The sequence below is a fragment of the Ovis canadensis genome, chromosome 7 (genome assembly GCF_042477335.2).
Source record: "Ovis canadensis isolate MfBH-ARS-UI-01 breed Bighorn chromosome 7, ARS-UI_OviCan_v2, whole genome shotgun sequence".
Classification (NCBI taxonomy): Eukaryota; Metazoa; Chordata; class Mammalia; order Artiodactyla; family Bovidae; genus Ovis; species Ovis canadensis.
Window position 1 is genome coordinate 90,046,199 of NC_091251.1, and position 27,982 is coordinate 90,074,180.

At 38.4% G+C, this 27,982-nt stretch overlaps 1 protein-coding gene across 4 annotated transcripts in view; it reads left to right on the forward strand.

The window, feature by feature from the left end:
* RAD51B (RAD51 paralog B) overlaps positions 1 to 27,982 on the forward strand; it is a 615,635-nt gene that overhangs the window by 7,387 nt on the left and 580,266 nt on the right. For all 4 annotated transcript variants that reach the window (XM_069596891.1, XM_069596890.1, XM_069596889.1 and 1 more), the window contains exons 4-5: positions 1,636 to 1,752; positions 21,790 to 21,926. In XM_069596891.1, the coding sequence (XP_069452992.1) occupies positions 1,636 to 1,752; positions 21,790 to 21,926 (254 nt within the window). The remainder of the gene's footprint in view (positions 1 to 1,635; positions 1,753 to 21,789; positions 21,927 to 27,982) is intronic.

Sequence of the window (27,982 nt, forward strand, 5' to 3'; positions counted from 1 at the left end):
GATTTGTTAGTACTTGCTGAATTTAGGCACTTGTGAAACACTGAATGAATGTATGAAGTAGGCAGATAAATATGTGGACCTAAGCTTGAGGGATAGCGTGCACTGGGGAGTCATCAGGATGAAAATGGTAGTCAAAATCGTGAAGATGGACGGGAGATTGCCTAGAAAGTATGCACAGTAAGAAAGTAAGTGTGCCCGAGGCCGAGTCCCGAGTCAGTCAGCATTTAAAGATCAGATCAGACAATGATGGATCTGAGAAGTAGCCACCGAAGAAGAAAACTGGTGGAGTTACTGATAAAACTTTTTGGCCAACCCTGTATTAATATGTTGGTCTCCTGTGTCCTCATAGAGGCAGAAGAGCTTGGATTTGAGACCTAGGTTTATTAAATTGTAAGCTTTAAGTGGGTAGAAACTATGTCTATTTGGTTTACTACTCTATTCCCAGAGCTTATCATATTATATAGCATGCACTAGGCAATTAATTTGTATTTGTTGAATGAATGAGTGAATAAATAATTACGATTCTGTGGCTTGACCTCAGTTTATTTGGGTAATTTAATACTAGTAATTTTTAATGTTAGAGATTACTTGCACATTGCTGGTAGGTATGTAATTATGTCAACTACTTCTGCAAAGACCTTTTTTCCAATAAGGTGACATCACAGGTTCCAAGGATTTGATACGGCTTTCTTTTGAGGGTCCATATCTTAGTCCACACCACCTGCTTTCAAGCTGTTCTTCACATACCAAGCTTGGTTTGAAACGGTAGCTTGATCGTGTCACTCCCTGTTGCTCTCAGCCTACATGCCACACTTCAGCAAGATTCCTCTGATGCAGCCTCTGCTTATTTCTCCAGCCTCTTCATTTGCCATGCCATCTCACGACCATGCTCCATCTTTCAGCCATTCTAAATCACCTCTTTCTGTTTTGCAATTTCCCGTTAGTTTCCATTTCTTATTTCTTGCTCCTTGACCTCTCTTCCTACATTCTTGTCTCTTTGGCAGGAACATGCACATTTCCTTTGCCCATCTCACAGCCTTTTCAGGTTTTAGCTCAGACATCCAGATCTTCCCTTGATCACAAAATTCAGATCAGGTGATTGGACCTGGACACATCCACTTGCCAGTCTCCACTTGCCCTATCACAGTAGCTTGTGTTTAACTGTATTGTAATTGCCTGCTCTCTAGTCCTAGTTTCAAAGTCTCTAGTTGGCTATAAGTCCTGGGAGGGTAGGGGCTCTGTCTTTTATATCACAGCCTTCAAATTTAGCACAGTCCATGTGAAGTGAAAGTTGGTCAGTCATGTCCGACTCTTTGCGACCCCATGGACTATACACTCCATGGAATTCTCCAGGCCAGAATACTGGCGTGGGTAGCCTTTCCCTTCCCCAGGGGATCTTTCCAACCCAGGGATCAAACCTAGGTCTTCCACATTGCAGGTGGATTCTTTACCAGCTGAGCCACAAGGGAAGCCCAGCACAGTCCATGGCACAGAGTAAATAGTTGTAGAATAAATAAGTAATACAAGGAAAAAAACACGAGTTGGGTTCTAGCTGCTGAAATTTGAATTCGGAGTTGGCTTCTGTTTTTGAATAAATATGGAGGTTGAAAAGAACTTGACTTTTTCTTTGATCAGGCTTATGAGATAAAGACACAGAGGTGTGCTGCTCACTCATCGGCATTTTTGTCTACGACCCTGCCTGCTCTGGACGAAGCCCTGCATGGTGGTGTAGCTTGTGGATCCCTCACAGAGGTAAAGAAGACACTTTCCAAACCTTCCAACATTGACCTAGAACCTTCAGAACCAGGGGAAAAAGTGTAATTAAGACATATAAATTATTTCATGACTATTCATCTAAATTGTAAGCACCTCAAGGGCAGGGTTCTCCACTCAGTCCCTGGTGGTACTAGCATAGGTTTACCAAAAGGAAGATGTTCTAAAAATCCTGGCTGACTGACCGAAATCTACTTGGGTGGTTGTTTCTCTGAATTAGAAATTGAATATTATGAAATAATAGGAAACAATTCGGGGGGAATTAGAACAGGATCTCTGCTTAGTGTATTAGGAAGGAAAATTTGAAATTTTATTTATGTGCAGGTAAATTTCAGTATTATGCTGAAATGAGCTATTTTTACTCCCTGTTAAAGATAAAATTTGGTTCTAGGAAGTAATCAGTTGTGTTAGTTATTTATTGTTACATCACAAATTACCCACAAACTAAGTGGCTTCCACGACAGTAAACACCGATTTCTGTTTCTTTGGGACTGGCTTAGCTTGGAGATACTGGTGAGGGGTGCGAGGGGACAGGTTGGTGCTGGTTGTTGGCAGGAGGTCATGATTCTCCCCTGGAGAGCTCCCTGTAGGCTGCCTGAATCTCCTCGTGGCACGATGTCTGACTCCCCCAGGCAAGATGGAAATGGCCATTCCTTTGATGATTTAGCTTTGTAAGTTACACACCATCATTTCTGCCACTTTCTTCTCTTTAGAAGCAGGTCATTAAGTCCAGTCCATGTTCAAGTAAAGGCAAATTAAGCTCTACCTTTTGAATGGAGTGTCAACAATTTGAGGATATTTTAAAACAACAACAGGTTTTTTTCCCTGAAAACTGCATTGATGTGTTTAGTGGTCCTGATGTGGTGACTCTGTAGGCTGTGTTTACCAGTGCAGTCCTAAAGGCCTCCTTTCCTGAGAGTTCTAGGGGCATAGATGTGTGAAACAAACTTTTAACAAGAGTAGATGCTTAAAGCATTGTGATAGGCATAAATTTAACTGTAGATATTTTTCTTTGAAGATATAGAACCTGTTTTAGATAGTAAGCCTTGTTTTATTTCCTGACTTCCAAGAAAGATTTAAAAATGTATGTTCTATGCCTAGTAAATGAACCAGTGAGAGATTTAATATTAAAAAGAAATTAGAATCTGCTGTTGCAGTGCACTGCCACCAGATGGTGCCAAAATCCTATCTTCCATAATCCTTGCACTCTAGATCTTTCTTGAAATAGGTCTATGAAAAAAAAGTTTTATAACAAGTGTGAGCCATAGTTATAAACTTACTTATTTAGATAGAAAAAAATTGAACTTCAAGATGATTAACCAACAAATACTTTTTTCTGTTTGAAGTTTTGGAGTAGTTTTCAATACTTTTTCACATCAGTCAGTTTCAGTCACTCAGTCGTGTCCGACCCTTTGTGACCCCATGGACTGCAGCACGCCAGGCTTCCCTGTCCATCACCAGCTCCCAGAGCTTGCTCAAACTCATGTCCATTGAGTCAGTGATGCCATCCAACCATTTCATCCTCTGTCGTCCCCTTCTTCTCCTGCCTTCAACCTTTCCCAGCATCAGGGTCTTTTCCAGTGAGTCAGTTCTTCGCCATCAGGTGGCCAAAGTATTGGAGTTTCAGCTTCAACATCAGTCCTTCCAATGAATATTCAAGACTGGTCTCCTTTAGGATTGACTGGTTGGATCTCCTTGCTGTCCAAGGGACTCTCAAGAGTTCAAAAGCGTCAATTCTTCGGTGCTCAGCTTTCTTTATAGTCCACCTCTCACATCTGTACATGACTACTGGAAAAACCATAGCTTAGACTAGACGGACCTTTGTCAACTTTTTCATGTAGCTTTTATAAATTCTTTTCGAATTCAAGAGGTATTACAAGCCCTGAGATGTTTTTTCATGATCTGATAGGATGGCATGGAATATAAATACCCTGATTGCTTATTAGTGGCAAGTTCTTTACTTTCTCTTCCAGCCACAGGTAGCCTCTGCAATCTTTTTTGGGACTTTTCAGCTGATTACAGAGATTGTTTACTTTTTATTAAAAACAAAAATTTAATATATATCTTCCATATACAATATTAAATACTTCCTGCATGTGTAAATTATTAACATTTATGAGCCTGTGACCCCAATACAAACCCCAGGACAATACCAATATCATTGAAATCAGCTTTGGGCCCTGATCCTATCTTTGGCTTTCTGTTGGGAGGTAACTTCCATCCGGAATTTCTGCCATTCTTGTAGTTTTTTAAAATTGAAGTATAGTTGAATACTTCAATTGTTTATGATATAGTTGAATTAGTTATGATATAGTTGAATATTGTAAGAATTGACTTACAATATTATATTAATATTAGTGTCAGGCGTACAGCCCAGTGATTCTACCATTTCTATGCTTTTTTCCCCAGTGGTTACTTATACCTGTAGTTTTTTTTTAATCACCCATGTACATAGGAAATGTAGCATTTTATTTACTTTGCTCTTTGAGCTCTGTTACATCATATATTGATGATTAAATCATAGCATATCTCTTCTATGAATTGCTTTTTCTACTTAATATTATTTTGTAAGATTTATCCATGTTGTTGCAGGAAGCCAGAGTATAATTCACTTTCATTGCTATATCATACTCCATTTAGAAAAATATGGCCTTTTTTTTAATCCCTTTTTCTGTAAGTGAACATTTGGGTTGTTTCCAGTTTGCTGCTAATATAAATAAGTCCTGTGAAAAGTGTTGTACATGTCTCCTGGATCACATGTACAAGTATTTCTCTATAGCAGGGATTGGCAAACTACTTCCTAGTGGTCAAATCTCGCTAGCTGCCTGTTTTTTGTAAATAAAGTTTTATTGTCACACAGCTTTGTTCATTTGTTTACATTTTGTCTGTGGCTTTGTTTGAGATACAAGACAGAGTTGAGGTACTTGTGACGGAGATCTCATGGTCTGAAACACCTAATATATTTACTGTCTGGTCCCTGTTGAGGGTATTTGCCTTGGAGTAATGGCTGGTTTGGAGAAGGCAATGGCACCCCACTCCAGTACTCTTGTCTGGAAAATCCCATGGATGGAGGAGCCTAGAAGGCTGCAGTCCATGGGATCGCTGAGGGTCGGACACGACTGAGCGACTTGACTTTCACTTTTCACTTTCATGCATCGGAGAAGGAAATGGCAACCCACTCCAGTGTTCTTGCCTGGAGAATGCCAGGGACAGGGGAGCCTGGTGGGCTGCCATCTATGGGGTCGCACAGAGTCGGACACGACTGAAGCGACTTAGCAGCAGCAGCAACAGCAATGGCTGGTTATAGAGTATGTACATAGGTAACTCTGCAGAATCAGGACAAATTATTTTCCAGAGTGGTTGTGCTTGTTTAATTTCCTACCAGTGATGTACATGAATACCTCATGCTCCATGTCTTCTTGCCTTGGTATTATCTGACTTCTTAATTTCTTCCTGTCTTTGTTTTCATTTTCCTGATTACTGCTGCTGCTGCTGCTGCTAAGTTGCCTCAGTTGTGTCTGACTCTGTGTGACTCCATAGACAGTGATTACTAATGAGCTTGAATTTCTTTTCTTTTAATAAATCATTTGGCTATTTAAAAAATAATTTTATTAATGTACAACTTAAATACTATGAAAGTCAATGTTTGTAAGTGTATAATTCAGTTGTGTTAGTGGATTTATGGTAAGCCATCACCGCAGTCCACTTTTAGAACATTTCCATTATCCTAAAACATTCTCTCGTGCCCATTTATAGTTAATCCCTACTCCCATTCTCAGCCCTAGGCATTCACTGATCTACTTGGCGTCTCTGTAAATTTGCCTTTGCTAAACATTTCATTTAAATGGAATTGTATAATATATAGTCTTTTGTGTTTGTGTTTTTTCACATAGCATGATGTTTTTAGGTTCATTCATGTTGTAACGTGTATTAGAAGGTTCTTCCTTTTAATTGTTGAGTAATATTAATATCACTCCAGCCACAGGACTGGAAAAGGTCAGTCCTCCTCCCAGTTCTCAAGGAGGGTAGTAATAAAGAATGTGCTAACCATCGGACAGTTGCACTTATCTCCTATGCTAGTAAGGTCATGCTTAAAATCTTGCATGCTGGGCTTCAGCATTATGCGAATCAAGAACTTCAAGATGTCCAACCTGGGTTTAGAAAGTAAGAGGAACCGGAGATCAAACTGCCAACATTCGCTGGATTATAGAGAAAGCTAGGGAATTCCAGAAAAACATCTACCTCTATTTCATTGACTACACCAAAGCCTTTGTCTCTGTGGATCATGATAAACTGTGGAAAGCTCTTAAAGAGATGGGATTACCAGACCATCTTACCTGTTTCCTGAGAAATCTGTACGCAGGTCAAGAAGCAACAGTTAGAAGTTAGAACCCTGTATGGAACAACTGATGGGTTCAAGATTGAGAAAGGATTATGACAGGGCTGTCTGCTGTCACCTTGTTTGTTTAATCTATATGGTGAGCACATCATGAGAAATGCCAGGCTGGATGAGTTACAAGCTGGAACCAAGAGAAGCGGGAGAAACATCAACAACCTCAGATATGCAGATGATACCACCCTAATGGCAGAAAGCGAAGAGAAACTAAAGAGCCTCTTGATGAGGGTGAAGTAGGAGAGTGAAAAAGTCAGCCTAAAACTAAATATTAAAAAAGCTAAGATCATGGCATCTGACCTCATTATTTCATGGCAAATACAGGGGGAAAAGGTAGAAGTAGTGACAGATTTGCTCTTCTTGGGCTCTAAAATCACTCTGGTGACTGTAGCCACCACTGAAGACGTTTGCTTCTTGGCAGGAAAGCTATGACAAACCAAGACAGTGTATTGAGAAGAGAGACATTACTCTGCTGACAAAGGTCCATATAGTCAAGGCTGTGGTCTTCCCAGTGGTCATGTACGGTTGTGAGAGCTGGACTGTAAAGAAGGCAAAGCGCTGAAAAATTGATGCCTTTGAACTGTGGTGCTGGAGAACCCTGAATACTTGTTGGAAGGACTGATTCTGAAGCTGAAACTCTAGTATTTTGGTCATGTGATATGAACAGCTGACTCATTGGGAAAGTCCCTGATGCTGGGAAAGATGGAGGGCAGAAGAGGGTTTCAGAGGATGAGATGGCTGGATGGCATCATGGATGCGATGAACATGAACTTGGGCAAACTTTGGGAGATGGTGAGGGCAGAGAGGCCTGGTGTGCTATAGTCCGTGGGGTCACAAAGAATCAGACACGACTGGGCCACTGAACAACAACATTAATGTTATTCCATGGTATGGTTATAGCACATTTTGTTTATCCAACTGTTAGTTGATGTTCACTTAGATTGTTTATAGTTTTTTCTATCAGGAATACGCCATATTTTTGTGTGGATATCGGATTTTATTTCCCTTGGGTAGATTCCTAGGAGTGGAATGGCTAGATCATATGCTAGGTGTATGTTTAGTTTTTTTAAGCAACGGCCAAATTTGCTTTCTGGAGTGGCTGTGTCATTTTACATTCTCACCGGCAATGCGTGATAGTTTATTTCTCCATATCCTCACCAACACTTAGTATTGTTTATCATTTTAACTATTCTAGTGAGTGTTAGTAGTATTCATTGTGGTTTTAATTTGTATTTTCCCAGTGACTGATGACATTGAACACCTGTTCATGTACTTATAACCATTTGTATGTTTTTTTAGAAATGAAATATCTGTTCCAATCTTTTGCCTGTTTTTAAATCGGTTGTTTTCTTGTTACTGAGTTGTGAGTTCTTTGTATACTCTGGATACAAGTCTTTTATCAGATACATAATTTGCAGTCCAATCTATGGCTTCTCTCTTCATTTTCTTAATGGCAGCTTGTGAAGTTTTAAATTTTGTAGTCTAGTCTATTGGTATTTTCCTTTATACTTGGTGTCAACTCTGTGAATTTTTTTGTCTGGCCAGGGACACAAAGATTTTTGCTATATCTTTTTCTAGAGTTTTATATTTAGGTTTTGCATACAGTCTGTGGTCTATTTTGAGTTATTTTTTTCTGTGATCTATTTTGAGCTAATTGATAGAATGATTTGTGGACTATCTTCCCTTTTTTACGTTCTGTAATAGCTTGTACATTGTTTCTTGAAAATTTGATATAAGTTTCCTGAAAAAGTGTCTGATCTTAGTATTTTCCCTGTGGGAAAATAAAAACAATGAAATAAATTCCTTTAATGATTAAAAGACTATTCAGGTTTTTAATTTCTTTTTAAGTAGTTTTAGTGAATGATATTTTTAGAGATTTGCCCATTTTCTTTAAGTTTTAAAATTTATTGTCGTAAAGTTTATCATTGTATTCTCATCTTTAAATCTGGTTTTAATGTGTTTCTACCCGCTCTCCCTGTTCTCATTTTCTACGGTTACTTTTTTGTCTTCTCTTTCCCTTCCTTTTAAAAAGACCTGGTCAAATGTTTGAGTATTTTATAGTCTTTTCAAAGAACTATTGGTTCTTTGTTGGTTTTCTATCTTTTCTCTGTCTTCTACTTCAGTGATTGATTATTTTCTTATCTCCCTCTATCTAATTGTATTTTTCTGGGATTCGTCTCCCCCTCCCTCCAACTTCCTAAATTATTTTCAGTTTTTCTTCCTTTTACTCTGAGCTGTTGCATTCTTTTTGTGTTTGTGTGATGAAGTATTTTCATTTTTATTTAGTTCTCATAGTATTTAAAATTTTTCATTATAATTACTTCTTTCACTCATGATTTTTTGGGGAATTTTTGAATATCTAAATTATTTAATTAAATTTTCTTTCACATTTTAATTAAATTGCTAGCTTATTTGCATTTTAGTCAAAGAATTTTGTGTGATACTGATTCTTGGAATTTTTCTTGTTTTAAGGATTAACATGTGATTAACTTTTGTAAGTGTCCTAAGTGTGCATGAGAAGAATGATTATTCTCTAACGATTGTTTTGCCTATGACAGTTAAGTTAAGCTTGGAATTTGGGTTGTGCAACTCTTCTTTATCTTTGCTGATTTTTTTCTTAACCCGACTTAATACTAATCCAGAGAAGCTTGTTAAAATAGTCCATTATATTGTTAACAAATTTACTTGTAGTTCTGTTATTTTGAGTATTTTGAGCCTATTTGATTATGTTTAAATCAACAGAATTGTATATTCCTTGAGAACTGACATGTACTATGGTTCTTCTATGTAAGTACTTCTCACTGTTACAATTTTACTGTTTGTGTGATTAGTTAATGTATGTCTTCATTGGAGAATAAATTCCAAGTAGGCAGGAATTGTCTTTTTCTTCTTATTTTTGCATCTAATATTAGCACATGTGGTGGTGTTGGTTTAGTTGTTCAGTAATGTCTGAGTCTTGCAACCCCATTGATTGTAGCCTGCCGGGCTCCTCTGTCTATGAGATATCCCAGGCAAGAATACTGGAGTGAGTTGCCATTTTCCTCTCCAATTAGCATATGTAGAAGGTACATAGTAAATGTTAACTGAATGAATGAATTTGTTTTCATTTATTTATTTTTAAGCACTTTTTTACTCTAATGTTTTCGTTTCTGCTGCCTCTCCTCCACTGTCAGACTCTGTGGTTTTGGAATAAGCCAAACTTCAGTAACTTTTAATGTTACTGCTCTTCCACAGTACGGTACTTATTTTCATTTGTATGCCATTTGTTTTTTTCAAATTATCAAAATAGTACATTTAAGAAATATGATTTTTCTACCTAATTGATTTCTTTATTAATAAACATCAGCGATTATTTTAGGAGTTTTTTTTCTCATAAGTTTTAAAGTCATTCCTCTCTGATTCTTTATCTACAGACGTATAGAACTATGTTAAACCGCTGTTTAACAAACCATTCCAAAACTTAGTGGCTAAACACATCAATAAATGTTTATTATCTCTCACAGTTTCTGAGTCAGGAATTCAGGAGCAGCTTAGCTGGCTGTTTTCAGTTCTGGTGTCTCAGGAGATTACAATCAAGATGTTGGCTGAGGCTGCCATCATCTGAAAACTTCCCTGGAGTGGGGAAGATGCCTCCAAAGCAGCTCCCTGACCTATAGAACTGTAAGATAATAAACAGGATTGTTTTAAAGCTGCTAGTTTGTGGTCAGTTGTTACATAGCAATAGAGGGCTCATGCAGATCTCAGAGGAGATGTCTAATGAGTTGTGTTGCTCGATCTTTGTTTCTGGTGAAAAGTTCAAACCGAGCATCCCAGATATCAGGCAGAAGTTAGATCTGGTGAAGATAAGATGTAAGGCATCTAGTTGAGTAAACTTCGACCAGGCCTGGGGGTGACTTGAGGGGGGAAGAATAAATCTGGAAACATTCTGCTGTCACTTTTATAGCTGCTCTTTCCTGACTCCGACTTCAAAACAACCTAATTTATTTATCATCGGTTTTGATTTATGTGAACTGCCCTGAATCTGTGTACGTTCAGCTACAGTACCAAGATTAAAAGTGGAATTAGAGAAGTGCTACTCATGCCAAAGGCAGAAGCAGCAGAGGAGAAATCAAAGGGAAACCAACTGTGCTGAATCACTAATGGAAGTGAGCTACAGGGCTTTGTCTCATTCCCAGAGAACATCAAATCCCTTACTTATGGAATATATAAGCAGATAATTCTACATCTATTATGACAGTATTGGTAGGGAAGATATGTTTGAAGTTTAAACTTTAAATATTTACGTTATGTGGAGATCAGACCATGTAATGGTAGCCTTCTCATATGAGGTAATATAGATCAGATCAGTGTTTCTCAATCTTTGTTCATTACCACCCCTTAAGGAGCTTTTTAGTCATTTTTTCCCCCAGTAACACTTCCACCCCCACCCGAGATTTTAATTGTTGCCGGTGAATTTAAGGTTCTTGCTTTGTCATGAAAGAATTTAGAGACAAAATGATAGGTAAGAAGTGGCTTTATTTAGAGAGAAACATACTCCACAGAGTGTGGACCATCTCAGAAAGAGAGAGCAAGAGAGCCTTGAAACATGATGTGGGTAGTTTTTATGGGCTGGATAATTTCATAGGCTAAGGAGTCGGGCATTATTCCAGTTATTTGGTGGAAGGGGTGGGGGTTTCCAGGTATTGGGCCACCACCCACTTTTTGACCTTCTATGGTTGGCCTCAGAACTGTTATGATGCTGGTGGGTGTGTCATTTAGCATGTTATTTTACCAGGGGGAGAAGGGGATGGCAGAGGATGAGATGGTTGGATGGCATCACTGACTTGATGGACATGAGCTTGAGCAAGCTCCAAGAGTTGGTAATAGACAGGGAAGTCTGGCGTGTTGCAGTCCTTGGGGTCGCAAAGAGTGGGACACGACTGAGCAACTTAACTGATGTTACCATGAGCACATAATGAGACTCAAGGTTTGCTGGAAGTTGGCTCATCTACCATCTTGGACCCTAGTTAGTTCTAACCAGTCTTTGTCATGTCCTGTCATTCTTTAAAAGGGTGTGCCCTGCCCTCTTCCCTCCTGTTTCACGTAGATATACTATATATCTGCTTATGTACTGTGTATAGATCTGTGCTTTATATGGAAAAGAGAGTAACATCTTTCTGATCAAAACCAAGTTTTGCCCTTGAGGTCACTGTCACCCCTGCTGAGAATGCATGATACAGATGCTGATATAATTAGGTAAAATTAAAGGTTGTGTTTAAAGGGATCATTAAAAAAAGTTATTTTCATATTGTAATCCAGAGATTATAGGAGTAGAAAACTGGTCCAAACTCATGTCAATGAAAAGAGATACGGCATCTGCATATGTTGGTTGGAGAGTACCTCTGGGCGGGTAAACCTGTGAAGCACCGCCAAATCTTTATAACATTTAAGAAAAATGATTATACCCAGATCCTTGCTCTAAATAATGAGACACAATGTGGCACGTGTCTACATTATTTGTGTTTCCTGAGTCGTTTCTATGCTTTGTTCATGATTTAAGGAGACTAGGTGTCCTCCTCGAAGGGGGCAGTTTTGCTTTGGAGGTGACTGCTCCTCTGTCCCAAAAAGGTACAGGCAGAATGCCAGACTCCTCTTTTGGCTTCCTTATCTTTCCTTAGAACAGTTCTGCTTGTTTCTTGTTGACTGGGTGGGCTGTCTAAGATCACAGGAGACAATAAGTCAAGGCTTGTAAATTCAAGTGTCCACAAAGGTCTTGGCATGTATAGAGATGCATAAACAATGAAATATAAGACATACATGCTTTATCAGTCAATTTTGGCTGCTTACTCTGCTTACAACAGCAGCAGACAGTCATTTTTCTTGCTCAGGGGTCTGCAGGTCTGTCAGGGTGGGTCTCCTCTCTTTTTCAAGCTGCAGTCAGGTTCTGGTCTGTTCACGTGCAGCAGCAGCAGTAGGGAAACTAGGGAGAGATTTCTAATCTGCATTCCTGGAACATCATCTGCTGACAGGATTTGTTTATCCTGCCCTGTGTTTTGAAGGCAAGATAACCAGGCCTCTGTCCTAAGACAGGAGTTTAGCATATGTGGTTGATTGAATCATTGTTCCTAATTCTTCACTCATTTCCTGATTTAGAAATGAGTATCTTTCTCCATAAAGGTTTCATAGAGTCTTTTATATGGCACATATTATATGATTGTTAAATTTTTTTTTGAGTTTTATTTTTAAAATTTATGAAGGATAATTGTTTTACAGAATTTTGTTGTTTTCGGTCAACATCAACATGAATCAGCCATAGGTATACATATGTCCCCTCCCTCTTGAACCTTCCTCCCACCTCCCTCCCATCCCACCCCTCAAGGTTGATTCAGAGCCCCTGTTTGAGTTCCCTGGGTCATACAGCAAATTCCCATTGCCTATCTATTTTACACATGGTAATGTTTCGACACTTTGATTTTTTTTTTCTTTAATGTGAATCTTGGGGTACTTGTCATTTTCATGTCCTCTTGTTTTCTTTTTCTACTCTGTTACCCTGCCTTCTTTTTTCCCCTTACCTTTCCATTTACTTTAAAAACAGCAATTGTCAGTATGGAGTAAGAGAGAGTTGTAGAGAGAATTTAAAATATAAAAGCTTCCACTTGTTGATATAAAATAACTTTAAAGACGAAAGTATCTTTCACAAGGCAAACAGCTGCCTGACTGTTCTGAGATTGTTTGCTTTTTGTTTGCTTTGGGATTCAAAGAGTGACTTTAAAAAAGAATTCTTTAGGTTTGAAAACCTAATTGTAGTTCTACATAATCGCAGAGCACATGGAGACAGGTAGTTGGATGCTGGGGAAGGAGGCCATTAAAAAGATGATGTAACGTTTCCACATGCTCATTTCTCAGATCAGAACCAGCCAGTCCTTAAATTTTCTCTGCAAAATATTGGCTTGGTGGATTGCCCCATCCTCTTGACCCCATTTTGAATGTGGGGGAGAGTTACTTGGTAAGATTTTGGGTCCTACTAGGTCTGGGTTTCACATTCATCTCTACTACTTGTTCTCTTTTGAGACTAAAATGACTAGGCTTCATTTTCACTTCAGAATAGTTAAACTGGCTTCTCAGGTGGCTCAATGGTGAAGAATCTGCCTGCCAGTGCAGCAGACACAGGAGTCTTAGGTTCGATTTCTGGGAAGGAAGATCCCCTGGAGGAGGAAATGGCAACCCACCCCGGTATACTAGCCTGAAGAATCCCATGGAGAGAGGAGCCTGGCGGGCTCCAGACCATGGGGTCTCAAAGAGTCAGACACGACTGAGCACATGTCCACCCACAATTAGTCTTTCTTGGTAATGATTCTTTCCCCTTTAAAGCAATTGCTAATATTTGCTTCTTTGTTGATATTCTAGTGATCTTCACTACTGGATGTTTCCTTTCTGTTCTTTTACATTTCTCAGTCAGGATTGTTGAAACTCAGGCTCTAACTATATGAAGCTAATCGTATTTTACCAGTGTCTTCTGTGTGTAAATGCTGTATTCACTTTGAGTTTCCAAGAAGCAATCACTTAGACTATTCTGGTTTGGCATGTTCGCTCTTTCTAACCACCATTGGAGCTGAACCTGGGAACTGAACACAATTTGAAATTTTGTGGTTTGGCTGCTAGAAGTCAGAGCTAAACTATCTGAAGCTAAAAATTATTAATGTTGAAATGTTTTAACCCACTAAGTAAACTTGAAAAAATAATGAAATTTAACTCTAGCCAACCTTTAAAAATTGCATACAGCGTATTTTTTGAGGCTAGAAAGAGAGGAAAAATATATGAAAAGGATCTGAGATTGCTAAAGAATTAGAAGTTATTTATTATAGTTTACTTAAAGAAAATGTTAATATTCAAATTTAAAAGCAAAGTAAAGCAAACATAGAAAGCCGAATGAACCCCAAAATCTTATGGTATCCACGTGCTGTTCTACTTTTCTCAAGACTACTGAATCAGTACATAAAAATAATGAAGCAGGTAAAATGCCGGTTGCACTCGTTTAACTTCAGATTTTTTAAAAACATGTTTTCTTTGAAAGTGAAATGATAAAGATACTACCGTACATTTTCATGGTATTTTATACTTGACTAAATATTTTCACATAACATCTTAAAAAATGTTTTTAAGTTGAGGGCTTGCTTCACCTTTCCACTAAATATTAAAAGTATTTCATAGGTTTAAGCTATTTAAATCTCAGAACATATCTAAAGATCTAATTAAATCTTTCAATTCAGTTCAGTCACTCAGTCATGTCCGACTGTTTGCGACCCCATGAACTGCAGCACGCCAGGCCTCCCTGTCCATCAACAACTCCCGGAGTCCACCCAAACCCGTGTCCATTGAGTCAGTGATGCCATCCAACCATCTCATCCTCTATCGTCCCGTTCTCCTCCTGCCCTCAATCTTTCCCAGCATCAGGGTCTTTTCAAAAGTCAGCTCTTCGCATGAGGTGGCCAAAGTATTGGAGTTTCAGCTTCAACATCAGTCCTTCCAATGAACACCCAGGACCGATCTCCTTTAGGATGGACTGGTTGGATCTCTTTGCAGTTCAAGGGACTCTCAAGAGTCTTCTCCAACACCACAGTTCAAAAGCATCAATTCTTCGCCCCTCAGCTTTCTTTATAGTCCAACTCTCACATCCGTACATGACCACTGGAAAAACCATAGCCTTGACTAGACGGACCTTTGTTGACAAAGTGATGTCTTTGCTTTTTAATATGCTATCTAGGTTGATCATGACTTGCCTTCCAAGGAGTAAGCGTCTTTTAATTTCATGGCTTCAATCACGGTCTGCAGTGATTTTGGAGCCCAGAGAAATAAAGTCTGCCACTGTTTCCACTGTTTCCCCGTCTATTTGCCATGAAGTGATGGGACCGGATGCCATGATCTTTGTTTTCTGAATGTTGAGCTTTAAACCAACTTTTTCACTCTCCTCTTTTCACTTTCATCAAGAGTCTTTTTAGGTCCTCTTCAGTGTTCTTGCCTGGAGAATCCCAGGGACAGGGGAGCCTGGTGGGCTGCCGTCCATGGGGTTGCACAGTCGGACACAACTGAAGCAACTTAGCTTAGCAACTTTCTGCCATAAGAGTGGTATCATCTGCATATCTGAGGTTATTGATATTTCTCCCAGCAATCTTGATTCCAGCTTGTGCTTCCTCTAGCCCAGCGTTTCTCATGATGTACTCTACATAGAAGTTAAATAAGCAGGGTGACAATATACAGCCTTGTATATGTCTTGAGGACATATCTGAAACTGGATAGGTAGATAGTGTATATTGAAAGGAAGTCCTTTGTTCCTCTATTGGTTAACATTCTGAAGAGCTATCATTTTTCACTTTCAGGATCCACTTTCAACTTTATTTGTGAATATTTCCTTTGCTCTGGTATCTGGTGGTTAATTTGATCCATATTGTCTTTGATGATGATAAAAAAGTCAATGAAAGGTGTTTTGAGGTCTTCAAAACTGCCAGTCTCCAAAGGAGAGTATGTAGCATGGCCCATTAGGTTATGGGAAGAAAATACCAGAATTTTTATTAGTGTTACATCTAAAACGTAAATAAACCTTAAGTGACATTTAATATATGGCATCCTCACTTGATCCCTATCTTTTACTGTCATGTGTAAGGTACTAATCCACGAGGAAAGGGTACAGAAGGTTGACAGAGACACCTTGTTTATATCTTTATTTTCAACATATTGGGGTAGATTATAGTCCTACATGTTGGGACTCCCTGGTGGCTCAGACAGTAAAGCGTCTGCCTGCAATGCAGGAGACCCGGGTTCGATCCTTGGGTCGGGTAGATCCCCTGGAGAAGGAAATGGCAACCCGTTCCAGTACTCTTGCCTAGAAAATTCCATGGATGGAGGAGCCTGGTGGGCTATAGTCCATGGGGTCGCAAAGAGCTGGACAAGTCAGAGGTGATAACTCTCCTATGATTAATGAAGTAAAAATCAGTGACAGTCTAATCTCATTTGTAAGGACATCCCAAAAAATTGGAATTAGAAAACAATTCGATATATGGAATTATTTCCATTATTGTTGATAATGAAACTTTCTCTGTTATTTTGTTCCTTGAAATAGTGATAGTAGGAAGCCATTGTTAAGAAACATACATCACAGAAAGACAAACGTTCACAAGTTTTTCAGTGATGTTTAAAGTCATGCGACACATAGTCAGTATCTAGAAAAATTTCACTAAAATTAATGTTAGATGTTGAAAAGCCTCTTTTGGGTTTCTTAATAACAAAAGACCAAATGCAACACATTTTTAATACCATTAGGGACAACCTTCAACGGACATGGGTTTGGGTGGACTCTGGGAGTTGGTGATGGACAGGGAGGCCTGGCGTGCTGCGGTTCATGGGGTCGCAAAGAGTCGGACACGACTGAGTGACTGAACTGAACTGTTCTTTTGTGAAAGTCAAATGGATGACATAAGACAGGGGAAGCAACATGGAATAACTTACATGGATTCTTTTAGGAATAAATACTTTCAGCTGGAAATCATTGCCAATGATGTGAAGCATTAAGAATTAAAGCAAATTATTCATTGAGAAAAGATGCTAGACAGTTAAAGTACACAAGTTTCTAATAGGGCCCAGATTATCTTCTTAGCTAGATTCTGTTTCAGTAATGAGATACATGAACTAAATCATTTTTAAGCCACAAAAGTGAAGATATATCAAGGAAGATATATTCTCAAAAATAAATGACTTCTTAAATATAAAACAATGTTTATGAGGGAATTTCCTGGCAGTAAGATTCTTATTCTGACCTGATAGGGGTCTAGATTGCTTATGTATATATACATTTGCTACAGTTCATCAAATGAAACACTCAAGATCCGGGCATTTCATTGTGTGGAAAATTTACCTTAAAAGAAAAAGGAATCATACTTATTAAACTCAGGTAAATGATACACACATCGAACTTTTAGGGGAAAGTATATTTATGCCTCTGACTTACTTTGAAATACATTTAAAAACATCCAAGATGGACTGATGAATGAATGGATTGATGGATAGTCTAGTGTATTAGTGAAAGTGAAGTCACTCAGTCGTGTCCAACTCTTTGCGACCCCATGGACACCAGACTTCTCCGTCCATGAGATTTTCTAGGCAAGAGTACTAGAGTGGGTTGCCATTTCCTTCTCCAGGGAATCTTCCCGACTCAGGGATTGAACCCAGGTCTCCTGCGTTGTAGACAGACGTTTTACTGTCTGAGCCACCAGGGAAGTCAAGTGTTTTAGTAGACTGTACAATAGTATAAATATATGTATATATGCATGCACACTCAGTCGTGTCCAACTCTTTTTGACCCCATAGACTATAGCCCTCCAGGCTCCTCTGTCCATGGGATTTCCCAAGCAAGAATACTGGAGTGGGTTGCCATTTCCTTCTCCAGGAGATCTTCCTGACCCAGGGATTGAACCTGCATCTCCTGCATTGGCAGGCAGGTTCTTTATCAGCTGAGCCACAGGGGAAGCCTCGTACAATAGTATAATAGTAATAAAATGGCAGTTGCAGAGTCTAGGTGGTGAGTATATGGATGTTATTTGTAAAATTCTCTGCATTTTTCTGGTACATAATCCTTAGTTTGTAGTAACACAGTTGATGTCATATGTGTGAAGAATGCTTCAGGATGGTACAGTTTTTATGAAAACCTGACTAGTTTTTATTGACTCTTTATAGTACTCTGTAACGCGATGAGGAGTGATCATGAAAATCATTTGAATCACAAGAGTTTCTTTGGTTATCTCATAGCAAAGATTGTAAAAAACTGTTGAATTTAAAAATGGGTGAAACTTGTTTAAAATGAAAATATATGTCAAATTTGTTGATCCTTTTTGTAAAACAAGTGACTGTGTAACTTGCCGCCTAGCAGATTGCAAATTAAGCAATCAGCCAACCAATGGAATGCTCTTATTCCATCCCTTCAAAGTAAAGGTGATATTTTTACAATGAGTGAGAAAGTGACTGCTTATTAAACGACAGAGATCAAAATACAGAACATTATTCAAATTTCTGCTTGGGAATGTTTTATAATGTGGTTTTTGTCTTCAAAGATGTACATATCTTGTGAAAAAACTCTAACAATATTTTCTAAACTCTTAAGAAATCTTCCAAGTAGTTTCATTTGATTTTGAAATCAATTTTAAAAAATGTTAAAGTGTAATACATCTTGGTTGGTTTGTAAGAATAATTAATTGACCTGAGGGAAAATGAACATTTATTAGCCAAAGCTGAACAATAGCTTTTGCAATTATCTTTTCTCAACTACAGAGACATTACAATTGAGTACTATAATAAGTAGAATTTAGAAACTGTTTCAGTTGCTGGATTACAAAATATTTAAATCAGTGTTTTAAAAACAATGTACATTTTCATTTATTTTCATTGTTTATTAGATTGAAAAACTCTGTACAACTAATATATAAAATATGAGTATTCTTTATGTTCCTAGATATTACTACTTTGTCACTTACATGTATCACAAATATCACCTTCAAATTTATACATCATCATCTTACTTTTTTCTGCTTTATTGACTATGCCAAAGCCTTTGACTGTGTGGATCACAATAAACTGTGGAAAATTCTGAAAGAGATGGGAATACCAGGCCACCTAACCTGCCTCTTGAGAAATCTGTATGCAGGTCAGGAAGCAACAGTTAGAACTGGACATGGAACAACAGACTGGTTCCTAATAGGAAAAGGAGTACGTCAAGGCTGTATATTGTCACCCTGCTTATTTAACTTCTACGCAGAGTACATCATGAGAAACGCTGGACTGGAAGAAACACAAGCTGGAATCAAGGTTGCTAGGAGAAATATCAATAACCTCAGATATGCAGATGACACCACCCTTATGGCAGAAAGTGAAGAGGAACTAAAAAGCCTCTTGATGAAAGTGAAAGAGGAGAGTGAAAAAGTTGGCTTAAAGCTCAACACTCAGAAAACGAAGATCATGGCATCTGGTCCCATCACTTCATGGGAAATAGATGGGGAAACAGTAGAAATAGTGTCAGACCTTATTTTTTGGGGCTCCAAAATCACTGCAGATGGTGACTGCAGCCATGAAATTAAAAGACACTTACTCCTTGGAAGAAAAGTTATGAGCAACCTAGACAGTATATTCAAAAGCAGAGACATTACTTTGCCGACTAAGGTCCATCTAGTCAAGGCTATGGTTTTTCCTGTGGGCATGGATGGATGTGATAGTTGGACTGTGAAGAAGGCTGAGCGCCAAAGAATTGATGCTTTTGAACTGTGGTGTTGGAGAAGACTCTTGAGGATCCCTTGGACTGCAAGGAGATCCAATGAGTCCATTCTGAAGGAGATCAACCCTGGGATTTCTTTGGAGGGAATGATGATGACGCTGAAGCTCCAGTACTTTGGCCATCTCATGCGAAGAGTTGACTCTTTGGAAAAGACTCTGATGCTGGGAGGGATTGGGGGCAGGGGGAGAAGGGGACGACCAAGGATGAGATGGCTGGATGGCATCACTGACTTGATGGATGCAAGTCTGAGTGAACTCCTGAAGATGGTGATGGACAGGGAGGCCTGGTGTGCTGCCATTCATGGGGTCGCAAAGAGTCGGACACAACTGAGCAACTGAACTGAACTGATGGCATATTTTTATCAAAAAAAGTTCTTAATTAAAGCTATGAAACTATTGATTTGTATTTTAAATGAAAAAATATATGAAACTTTTTAAATGCTTATAATCTTTTGTTTTTAATCTCTATGTGTACTTTTTACTGTCCATAATGTATTAGTAAAATAGTTTATATATAATATATATGCATGTACTGGAGGATTGTAATAAAATTTTGTTTTTTTTTTTTGGAGTGTTTGTTGGAGTATGTAATCAAAGAATTTTGGAGTTTTCACTGATCACTCATGGTCTGGCACAGTGTTATTGCTAGCAGCGATTATTTATACTAAAAGTTTAAATCATTGTTTTAGAGGTTATAAATCAACACTTGGTTTCTAGCTTGTGAGCCTTTGTTTTTTTTCAACGTTAAACTTTGAAAAATGAGGTTTACCTTTAGTCTAAGTTCTATAACTTGTTCTCAAATGTGGAGCAGCATCAGTGTCAACTTACTAGAAATATAAATTTTCAGGTCCCATTCCAGACCTATGGCTAACCAGAAATGCTGGTTAATGAGCTTGCCAGGTGAGTTTAAGCTCAGTCATGTTTGAGAACCATTGGCCTAGGTGATTTAGACTCCTGTGTCATCACTTCTTATTTTTTCCTGCTTCTTGGTATATCTGAGACAGTGTCTTCAGATCTGGTGTGTCTCAGTTTAGCTCAGAGTTCTTTTTGTCTCTACCTCAAATTTTATTCTCTCCTCCTTTTCTCCTTTTTCTTTTCCCTTCTTCCTATTGTGAAAAATTATTCACTAGTGCTATACTCACAAAAGGGATAGTGTTTTGGTTCTGAAAATTTGGATGCCATAGCCAGGATGACAAACAGTTTGTTTAAAGGGGCTATTTTAAATATTTCAAATTAATTTTTGTTAACTACTTCCTGTTGGACACAAATATGCCTTGATTAATGTCCTAGGCATATTCTTTTCCATCTATGCCCTTTTGTTTTCAGATTTTATAGTCTCAAAATAGCTTTCCAACAACTAAATTTTTAAAATATACACTTCAAAGTATGAATCACCTATATTTAGCAGTTGTTGAATTTTGTTTCATTTGCTTTATCTCTTTTCTACACACACACACACACACACACACACACACACTTTTTTCCTTTGCTAAACCATTTAAAATTGTATACATCTATACCTTTTACTCTTAAATACTTTATTAATATTAATATAAAGATCAAAGTACCTTTAAGTGGTACTAATATAAAATTTTTTGAAAGGCCAATTCATAACAAATGCTAAACCAATTATTAAAGCCTCTGAAATATTTTCAGAGCTTTCTATAAATGTTTTATTGAGAAAAAATATAGAACTTCAAGTTGTGAGTATATCAATGAATCCTCAAGCCTTTCTCAACCAAAGTTTTTCATCTGAACTTTGCACAACACGGGGATGATATCGGTGACTGTTTTCTCATTTCTCCCAAGGATGGTCCATAACTAGTACCAATCCAGATGCATAGGGGAGAAGTTCTTTTATTATATATAGTGAAAGTGAAAGTCACCCAGTGATGTCTGACTCTTTGTGACCCCATGGACTATACAGTCCATGGAATTCTCCAGGGCAGAATAAGGGAATGGGCAGGCAGCCTTTCTCTTCTCCAGGGGATCTTCCCAACCCAGGGACTGAATCCAGGTCTCCCGCATTGCAGGCAAATTCTTTACCAGCTGAGCCACAAGGGAAGCCCAAGAATACTGGAGTGGGTGGCCTATCCCTTTTCCAGCAGATCTTCCCAACCCAGGAATCAGACCAGGGTGTCCTGCATTGCAGGCGGATTCTTTACCAACTGAGCTATCAGGGAACCCATATATATATATATGGGTCGTATTAACAGTGTTCCTTTTGGGAACCCAGGTTAGTTGAACTGTGGCCAGTTCTTAGGAAGGTTTTGCTTTGACTAGGTTGTAATGTTTATACAAATAATATTTTTTTCTTCTTATTTTTTTAGATTACAGGTCCGCCAGGTTGTGGAAAAACTCAGTTTTGTATAATGATGAGCATTTTGGCTACATTACCTACCAACATGGGAGGATTAGAAGGAGCTGTTGTGTACATTGACACAGAGTCAGCATTTAGTGCTGAAAGGTAGGAGATTTTATTTCCTATTATAATGCTTTATTTTTGTAACATATACAGCATAAAATATTTACAAACAGATTAATATTTACTTTTGAGAATATAGAGTATTGTTAATAGATACAGGTTTAAAGGAATTTTCTTTTTAAAATTGACACAGGAAGGGTAATTTTTTTTTTCAGACTTTAAACTTTTTGTTTTAATTTGATGTATAGCTAATTAACAATGTTGTGGTAGTTTCAGGTGAATATTAAAGGGACTCAGACATACTTATACATGTATCCATTCTCCCTCAAGCCCTGCTCTCATCTAGGCTGGCACATAACACTGAGCAGAGTTCACTGTGCTATACAGAGGTCTTAACCTTCCTAAAGTCCCTAACTCTCCAGGAAACATTTTCTTTTTGTGTGTTCTATCCCTTTATTATGGTTTAAAGGGAGCTTCTGGATAAGCTGTGTTTTTCACAAAGTCAGGAAGAAACAAGTTAAAAAAACAGAGGGAGAAATGTAAGTAGAAAATGGAGAAGAGGGAAAATTAATAAGAAAGACAAAAGGTAAAGTGCTTTGTAAGTAATTTCTAGTTGGAAGTAAAATATTTGTGAATGAAAATAATTGCAATTTTCAAAACATTTTTTATTGAACATTATTTTACTTTAATCTTTGAAATAATGTGGTATTAAATACAGGAAACATTGATAGTAAGTATATGCATGCTTAGAAAGAAAAGATTTCCTTAGTTTGGCAAGGACCTTTGTTTTAACATTCTATGAGAAAGGTATTCAGTCATTTATGTAATTCTGTAAATCTGAAGATAAGTCTAGTCTCCTCTTCTGCTACTCTGATAGACATTCATAGACAGGAGTGCTTTGAACATCTGGAGACTGATCCAATTCTGTTTTCTTAGCCAAGATGTAGTATAGGTATAGTTCTTTGAGTCTTTCTCTAATTGTGTCACAATGAATCTTCCTTATTTTTCTGTAAGAGTACTACAAAGATCAAAGTTTAATACCTGACCAGGTAAATTCCAAATGGACTATTTTGCCTAGGACTTATTTGCTTTGTTCTATACTTCTTGATAATCTTTTCTTCCTAAGTATACCACTGGTTTGTCAGCTGTTTAAGTTTGTGCTATATCTTTGTGTCTTCAAAGCCAAATTCTACAAGTGGCACATACTGGCTACTCAGAGAATGTTTGATAAATGAGGGAATTGACAAGTGTTACTCTTAGATCATGGAATCCAGATTCCATTTCCTACTAAAAGGAACAAGGGTTTCATAGGGAAATGGCCAATTCTAGCTATGGAGCAGAAAGTTTTTGTTTTTTAATAAGAGGCAAAAGATTTATTTGATCTAAAGTGAAATCAGAATATTAGGAGGTTCGTAAGTTGAATCTGAAACATCAGATGTGAAGAGAGCTATCAAAGACTACTTACAGGAATATCAGAAGGACTTAAGAATCAACCCGTGGAGCTCGCACTAGCCAAAGATGAAACAAATTGGTTACCAATAGAACAATAATAGAAGTAGACTAAGACACATGAAATATATTTAAATTCATGAGTCTGTAATATTAAGAATGAAAAGCAACAAATTGATCACCTTTGGAGAATTCTGGAGATGCAAATTATTATTTTGAAAATGGGTTTTTATAAAAAAAGGAAACTAAGCATTTATTCTGTTTTCTATATAAATATTACTAAGTAGCAAATATATCTTTTTTATAGACAATAAATGAAGAAAAATAATAGAATATCACCAAATTATAAACCCTAAAAATCTAATGGATCTAGGCACTGAATATTGTGATATAATAAATATGTTATTTTGTAGTCATCCTGGTTCCTTTCAAAAGAACTTCAAAAACTTTTGGAATTTCCTGAGTGATAGAAGTGAGAGAAGCATCATTTGTATTCATAATTACCCCCTTTCTAACCATACTTGATTTATGCTAATGAGATGACTCTTGATGGCACTCTAGATTGCATCTAAATGGAACTGATTGCCAGTGGAACCTGTCATGTAATTATAGGTTTGAACTTTCAGGCCTACCTCCCCAGTCTCTGAGCAGGGAAGAAGGACTAGAATTGAATCAATCAGCATTTCAATCATTCCCATGTAATGGGATCTTCCAAAACCCTCTAATTGATAGAGTTTGGAGAGCTTCTGGGTTGGTGAACAGGTGGTGCTCTCAATTTATTGCTGGCTGATCTGAAGTAACAGAGGTTTGGGACTTGTGATTGATGTCTGAGGTTGGGGCAGTCTTGTGAGTCTGAGCCTTTAATCTGTAGGGTCTGAGTTAACTCCTAGTAGTTAGTGTTAGAAATGAACTGACTTGCAGGACACACAGTTAGTGTCCATAGGGAATTGGAAAATTGCTTAGTATAGAAAACCTACACATTTGGTGTCAGAAGTGTGAATAAAAACGGTTCATAAACAGAAAAGTCTGCTAGCATCACAAAAAGGCAACCAGCCATTGAGGTACTTCCTGATGGCAGAATAATCAAATCAGAAAGTGATCAAGGTTTCAGATCCAATGACCAGTTTACAGGGGCTTCCAGGTGGCGGTGGTGGTAAAGAACCCACCTGCCAGTGCAGGAGATGTAAGACATGTGGGTTTGATCCTTGGGTTGGGGAGATCCCCTAGAGAAAGAAATGGCAACCCACTCCAGTATTCTTCCTGGAGAATCCCATGGACAGAGGGGCCTGGTGGGCTATAGTCCATAGGGTCACAAAGAGTTGGACACTGCTGAAGTGACTTCAGTCACTTAGTCATGTTTCCTAACTCACAAGGAACTTATGAAGGTCATTTGAAGACAAGGATTGAAATTTATATTGTTTTTACTTTTCTAGTCTATTCTTCACAGTGCTTGAAAAGTGTAGTCATCTAGTGCTAGGGTCAGATCTAATCAAAGGTCCCGGTGCTCTTTTGTATAGATGTCAGACTTGTGTTTTTATAGTGCCTTCTGGAGTTGGACATAGAGGGTTACAGAGTGGCACCAGGTTTGTCCTGCTTTGTCACGTTTCATTTGTGCTATTACAAGACTGTTTGATCCCTATTTGGTGTTGCTGGGAAGGGTAGGTCAGGAAAGCTTTCTCCTGCAAGCAGTTGAATACCCAAAGAATAGGGGCTTAAACAACAAGAGGTTTATTTCTTCTGTCAAAGCAGGAAGACCTGAGTTGCTGGCAGTGGTTCTGCTTCTCATTGGTGGTAGAGACCTAGGGCTGGTACATTTTTGGCATGATATCCATTCTGTGTCGCTGAGATGAGAAAGAAACCATTGTATCTTAATCAGGAAGCTGCCTCTTCTTCTCTGCTGATTTTCTTTTCATGCTTTGGAATCCTTCTCCAGATTTCTCAGTTGGTCACCCTTGCATGAGGGTGGAAAATGAGGAGGAGGGAAAAATGAGGGGAGAAATATTTGTAACAAGCCTGATGGGGCTGGTTAACATTACTGCCTGAGTCAAATTGAGGTTCCCACATTGCAGGGAAGAAGTGGAAATGGATATTGGTGGGTAATTAACAGTGTCTGCCACAGCTGGGATAGTTTATGGATTTGGAAAAGAGATAAAGCAGGAAAAATAAGACTGAAAGAGGAATATTTTTAGCTTTCTGTATGTCTCTATATGGAGCACTCTCTCCATTTTGTGTTTACAAACAACCTGTTGGAAAAAGACAAATGAGAAAGTAAATTGAAGGATTAATGTGATGGAAGATTAAAGGATTCACAACTAGAGAATTTAGGGTAAGTGGAAAATATTTTCTATCAATAAATTGCTGAATATCTTTTTATCAAGAAGGAGGAAGAAAACAGTAAATAGAAAGAAAAAGAATAAATAAAAGTAAAAAAACTTAAATTTATTAAAAAAAAAAAAGAAACCCTTGCGGGTGATGTACTTAAAACCACTGTGGAATGAATTGGAATGATTAGTTATATATTTTTCTTCAACAGTGCACTAGCTAGCTTATTTTTATATGACTTTGAGCAGTATGTTAATCATACATGTTCATCACAGAATGCAATTATATTTCCATACCGTTAATAATTAGATAATAGTATGAAAGTGAAAGTCACTCAGTTGCATCCGACTGTTTGCAACCCCATGGAGTATGCAGTCCAGGGAATTCTCCAGGCCAGAATACTGGAGTGGGTAGCCTTTCCCTTCTCCAGGGAATCTTCCCAACCCAGGGATCAAACCCAGGTCTCCCATATTGCAGGCAGATTCTTTACCAGTTGAGCCACAAGGGAAACCCAAGAGTGCTGGAGTGGGTAGCCTATCCCTTCTCCAGTGGATCTTCCAGACCCAGGAATTGAACCGGGGTCTCCTGCATTCCAGGTGGATTTTTTTTTACCAACTGAGCTATCAGGGAAGCCCAGATAATAGTATAGTCTGGTGCTAAACCTTCAGATACTTAGGGACTGCCTTGGGGTGAGAGGAATACCAAACAGGCAGAATTCTGAATCCCCTTCTTCTGATTGATTCAGAAAAAGTCTGTTTTTATTTGTTTTACCTATTGGATTTCTGATTAGGGTCTGATATAGTTTCAGATGCTATATGCTGTATACACCTTGAGAATATGGATGAATAGATTAGTGACCTGTCTATGGAAATTTCCAGTATATATGAATTGAATAAATACTATATTGTCCCTATTGGGGATAATTAGAAAAAAAGATGGAGTTGGAGGTTAAGAATAAAAAAGGAAGCTAATATGAATGGTAAGTAGTAATAGTGATTTTCGAAGTAAAACTTTGTGAGAAATAAAATGGATAAAGGAAAATAAACCCAGGTCTTAGAACTGCAAGTGGATCTGTGTGTTAGAAAGGCTGAAGGATCTGGGGAAGCCAGAGATGGGGCTCAGGACTCTGGAAGGTGGTGACTTGGGGAGGCGGGATAGAGAACTGGAACTGTAAGAGGCGGAAGTGGACATTCCTGAGTTGTCATGAAATCAGAAGAGCTTGAAAACCGAGAAGAAAGATGTAGTGCAATAGGGGAGGAAGACAATCAAGTAATCACAAAAATGTAAAATTATAACTATTATAACTAAGTATGCAAAGGAGAGGTATATGTTGTGTTGGTACCATGTGGGAGCAATGGCCAAGCTTATTTCTGAAGGAAGATTTCTACTTTGGGTGCAAGTCACTTCTGAGGGTACCAGGTACTCTACACTAGTGCCCTTTAATTCCTACCAAACTACTCAGAACATCGGTCTTTCTGAACCAGTGAGTCAGGGAGCAACCTGTAGTGGCAGTGATAGCCTGGCTTTGGCTGATTCTGATGGCGATGGCAGTGTGGTCTTAGGACCGCTTACCTACTTGATAGTACGAAAGTGAAGGAGGAGAGTGAAAAAGTTGCTTAAAGCTCAACATTCAGAAAACTAAGATCATGGCATCTGGGCCCATCACTTCATGGCAAGTAAATGGGGAAACAGTGGCTGACTTTATTTTTCTGGGCTCCAAAATCACTGCAGATGGTGACTGCAGCCGTGAAATTTAAAGACACTAACTCCTTGGAAGGAAAGTTATGACCAACCTAGATAGCATATTGAAAAGCAGAGACAATGCTTTGCCAACAAAGGTCCGTCTAGTCAAGGCTGTGGTTTTTCCAGTGGTCATGTATGGATGTGAGAGTTGGACTGTGAAGAAGGCTGAGCACCGAAGAATTGATGCTTTTGAACTGTGGTGTTGGAGAAGACTCTTGAGAGTCCCCTGGACTGCAAGGAGATCCAACCAGTCCATTCTGAAGGAGATCAGCCCTGGGTGTTCTTTGGAAGGAGTGATGCTAAAGCTGAAACTCCAGTACTTTGGCCACCTCATGCGAAAAGTTGACTCATTGGAAAAGACTCTGATGCTGGGAGGGATTGGGGTCAGGAGGAGAAGGGGACGACAGAGGATGAGATGGCTGGATGGCATCACTGACTCGATGGACGTGAGTTTGAGTGAACTCCGGGAGTTGGTGATGGACAGGGAGGCCTAGCGTACTGCGATTCATGGGGTCGCAAAGAGTCGGACACGACTGAGCGACTCAACTGAACTGATTCTCTAGGTCAAGTCATCATCTCTTATC